We start from the raw sequence: 3,904 nt of genomic DNA, 5'->3' as shown, positions 1-3,904 counted from the left end.
AATGATAAAAGAGAGGTAGGTACTTCCTCTGTATTTACTAATATTATCCTAATCGTTGTGGATAAACATACAGTATCTCATAGAAAATGTCCTCCCTGGGGCATTTAAACATTGGTCACTGTCAAGAGATTGAAATTTTGAGCACTGGTTCTGACATTCACAAGGAAATTCAAAAACTTTTTGTGATACCGAGTTCTTTTCGTTGCTGGAAAAGATAAATAGCATGACTCTAAAAAATGGGGCTTTAAGGTTTTCTGTCTAATGGAAATAATTTACGTGGTATCTATCAGCAATGCGGTTATCTAATGGTGTCAAGCAATCTAACAAGATCTTTAATATCCATATACAGCAGCTTAGTGTAGCTTGCTCTCACTTTGTTGATATGATGTTTTAGAAACTTGGACACTTCTTTGTCTTTTTTTATTTTTTTGACATTCTCTTTTCTCTTGATTATCGGTTTAACCCAACAAAGCATCCTCCTTCTCAAAGTCAGCTTTTGTTTATAGGTAGTTCTGTCAGTCTTTGTTTTTAATTGAGATTTGTCAACCCTTTTTTCCTCTATTGCTGATTTTGATTCTCTCTCTCTCCCCCGCACCCCCTCTTTGCTAGGTGCTTGTAGTTCAGGAAAAGAGTGGTAGGTTCCAAGGAACAGGTGTGTGGAAAATCCCTACTGGGACTGTTGATGAGGTATGTACTTAACCAAGATTCTTTTCCTTTATTTGAAAACTAAATGTATTTTGTTATCAATCATTAAAGGAGCTCTTCAATCTACAGGGTGAGAATATTTTTATGGCAGCCAAAAGAGAAGTAGAAGAAGAAACAGGAGTAAGTGTTGAATATATATCAATAAATGTTGTTAGTACCTTCTAAATTATGTGCTGGTATGATAGTCTTCTTAAACAGACTGGTTTTTACTGCTTCAGATTGAAACGGAATTTCTGGAGATACTGGCATTCAGGTATAAAGGTTTTATTCTCCCAAATATGTCTTTGAACTAAACATGTATTTAATATTAGCGGCTATAGAATGTGATATATTGCATATGAAAGTAAAATCCAAGGGTGATTTTAATGCTGTAATATATCTATCTCAAATCCATTAGTGATTTCAAAAGCCGCATCCATTTTGGGGGAATAGAAGGGGACAAAAGTCCTACTTATAAAATTTTATGGAAGTACAACTGAAATCAACAAGCTGGCATTGATGGTTTAGACGGCATTCAGCTCAATCTTGCTATGTCTTTCGACAAATATCTACGCTAATGAACCTAAAACTTTGTGGCCTATCTGAAGTAGTTACAAATTTTTCTGAAGTATCCTCATGCATTCGTGTCCCTTTCTTTTTTATCTTTCAGGCAATCACACAAGATGTTCTTTGAAAAGTCAGATCTATTTTTCATTTGCATGATGCGTCCTCTATCCTTTGACATTCAGACGCAAGAACTCGAGATTGAGGCAGCCCAGGTAATTCTTGGTTGACAATGTAAATGAATGATTTTTTTGCTAACAAGCTTGTCCCAGCAACAAACTTGGTGCCCATATGGTTTCAAAGTATTGTCTTTGACAAAGGAGAACTAATAATGCCGGAAAAAAAATTAACATGAGAAACACTTGAGCTCAAAGCAGGGAGAAATTTCACTCCTTTGTTCCACACACGCACAGTACATGTAGGTGTCAATGCCTTGCATTTAAAGGAAACTTTCCCCAAGAAGATCCTTAGGCAATATCAAATTGAAAACCTAAATAGCCAATAAGTTCAAGAAAGAATTCCAAAGTAATTCTTCCGGGTGACAAGAACAATGGTTGGTTATTTCTGCTAGTCTATGTTTATTTAGGATACTAGAATATGGTTACAAAATGAAAATACCAAAGAAATGGAAAAACGATCATAAATGGCTTGGTTCCTTTCCTCCTCTGTTTTGGGCTGCCAAAATAGAGCTTATTTTTATGCATGAAATATGACTTAACATTCCTGCCCATGGTTGCCAAAACAGGGCTTAACACAGGTGAGCTCTAGATGAAAACTTTGAGTTTGGTGTCAGCTATTTACTTCATTTTTTTTTTTTAATTTTTTTAAAAAAAAGACCATGCTGAGATCAGCCACTTGGAACCCCCTATACTCATGCTGCAAGCCATTAATGCTTTTTGTTTTGATAATTTGAATGAGCCTGCTCTCACAATGCATGCCATAACTGACTGATACATATTTTTTGGCATGGTCAACATTTTTTTCTCCTTAGTGGATGCCGTTTGAGGAATATGCAGCTCAACCTTTTGCCCAGCAGCACGAGCTTTTCAAGTACATTACTGACATATGCTTGGCAAAGGTACAGGGTGACTACACTGGATTATCACAGATACCTGTAACTTCATTTTTCAATGACAAATTGAGCTGTCTATATTTGAACAGCCGGGATCTGAACAACTACCTAGCTTCTTCTGATCAGGCCTAGATGAGAATAGAATTGATATTTGTTGTATCAATTCCCTATTACCCATATTATTTGATTATTCTGATCAATAAAATGCTCCTCTTTGCTCTATTATCAGATTCAGAGTGCATTTGGTTTTTCTGTTTTCGTGTTCTTCTAATTTTCTACCTCCATCACATAAATCAGGAACGTTTATTATTAGCACATGAGAGTTTGCACTGCAGGGTGATGTAAGGCTCTTAAAAAGAAATTATTTAAATCTTTTCCATTAGTTTAAACATTGTTTTTATCATTCACCTCTTATTTTAATTAAATATTACGCATATTAGGCCCTCTTATTATTAATGCATGGATCAAATCTTTCTTATTAGTTTAAATTTTTAAAATAAGTATAATTCAATAATTTAAAGAAAAAATGAAAATGAGGAAAGAAATGAGCATTGAGTAATGCTACATACTACATATCAATCCCATTGTGCATTATTACATCAACCCAATGAGACGGGAGTGATCAAGTACATATTGAGCATTATTACATCAACTCAATGAGACGAGAGTGGTCGAATGAGATGGAGGTGTAGCATGAAACATTACTCAAAAGAAATTATGTCGTTTGTATGTAGTTATATGCAACTTGTACATCATTATGACAGATGGTATGCCATGCGGCATCAAATCCGGAATGCAGAAGAGAAAGGTGGAAGGTCCAAAACAAAACAGGGCACTGGGGGTTATAAATCTGAACAAGGGTATTGTTGAGTCATCTGAAAACCTTTATAGCTCTTAAGGTGCAGCCTCTCTAGTTCTCCCTTTATATTTTCTTCTGTAAAAATTGACTTTCTAGAGGGAAAGAAGAAGAAGAAGAAGTATGGTTTTAGCAAAAGTCTTGTTTCTTATAGCAATATGGCTGTCTCTGCTCAACCATGGTTGTTCAGAGTCGGGGGATGTTTCTAAGGATGTCATGGCTTCACCAGTTGCTTGTCTGAACTGCACAATCTGTCAGTATCCATGCCACACACCAGCCCCACCTGTCCCTGGCTATCCTTCATATGGAACTCCGCTGCCGCCAGCCCCACCGCTTCCTGACTTTCCCTTATATGGAGCACCGCCACCGCCACCACCACCACCACAGCAGCCTAAAGGAGGATGCCCGCCAACTCCGGTTGTTCAGTGTTGCCAAAACCCTCCTCCAGCTACCAACGGATACTCTCCTCCGGCTACCTACGGATACCCTCCTCCCGCTACCTACGAATACGTGCCTTATAACAACTTTTCTGCTTCATCATCTCTGCAAATCTTGTTATTTCCCAGCATGATATCAGCTTTTTCATTCGCTGCTTTGTTGTAAGCTGTGTGCATGGTGTTTTCAGGTCTAACACAGATGAGAGAACACATATATTTTCTTGATTTGAAATAGTTTCTAATAAATCCTTCTTTCTTGTTAGCAGCACTTCTACTTTTGTAAGATAATTA

The 3,904-nt window shown here is 37.1% G+C and overlaps 1 protein-coding gene across 1 annotated transcript; it reads left to right on the top strand.

The window, feature by feature from the left end:
- LOC132174606 (nudix hydrolase 2-like) lies at positions 1 to 2,522 on the top strand (the record flags this gene model as incomplete). Its single annotated transcript, XM_059586239.1, has 6 exons — positions 1 to 15; positions 610 to 687; positions 775 to 825; positions 924 to 958; positions 1,355 to 1,463; positions 2,240 to 2,522. Coding segments are annotated over 6 exons (501 nt in total), but the record flags the coding sequence as incomplete, so codon positions are not given.
- Between the last annotated feature and the right edge of the window lie 1,382 nt (positions 2,523 to 3,904).

The sequence above is a fragment of the Corylus avellana genome, chromosome ca3, assembly GCF_901000735.1.
Source record: "Corylus avellana chromosome ca3, CavTom2PMs-1.0".
NCBI lineage: Eukaryota > Viridiplantae > Streptophyta > Magnoliopsida > Fagales > Betulaceae > Corylus > Corylus avellana.
This window is presented reverse-complemented; position numbering and strand designations above follow the sequence as displayed.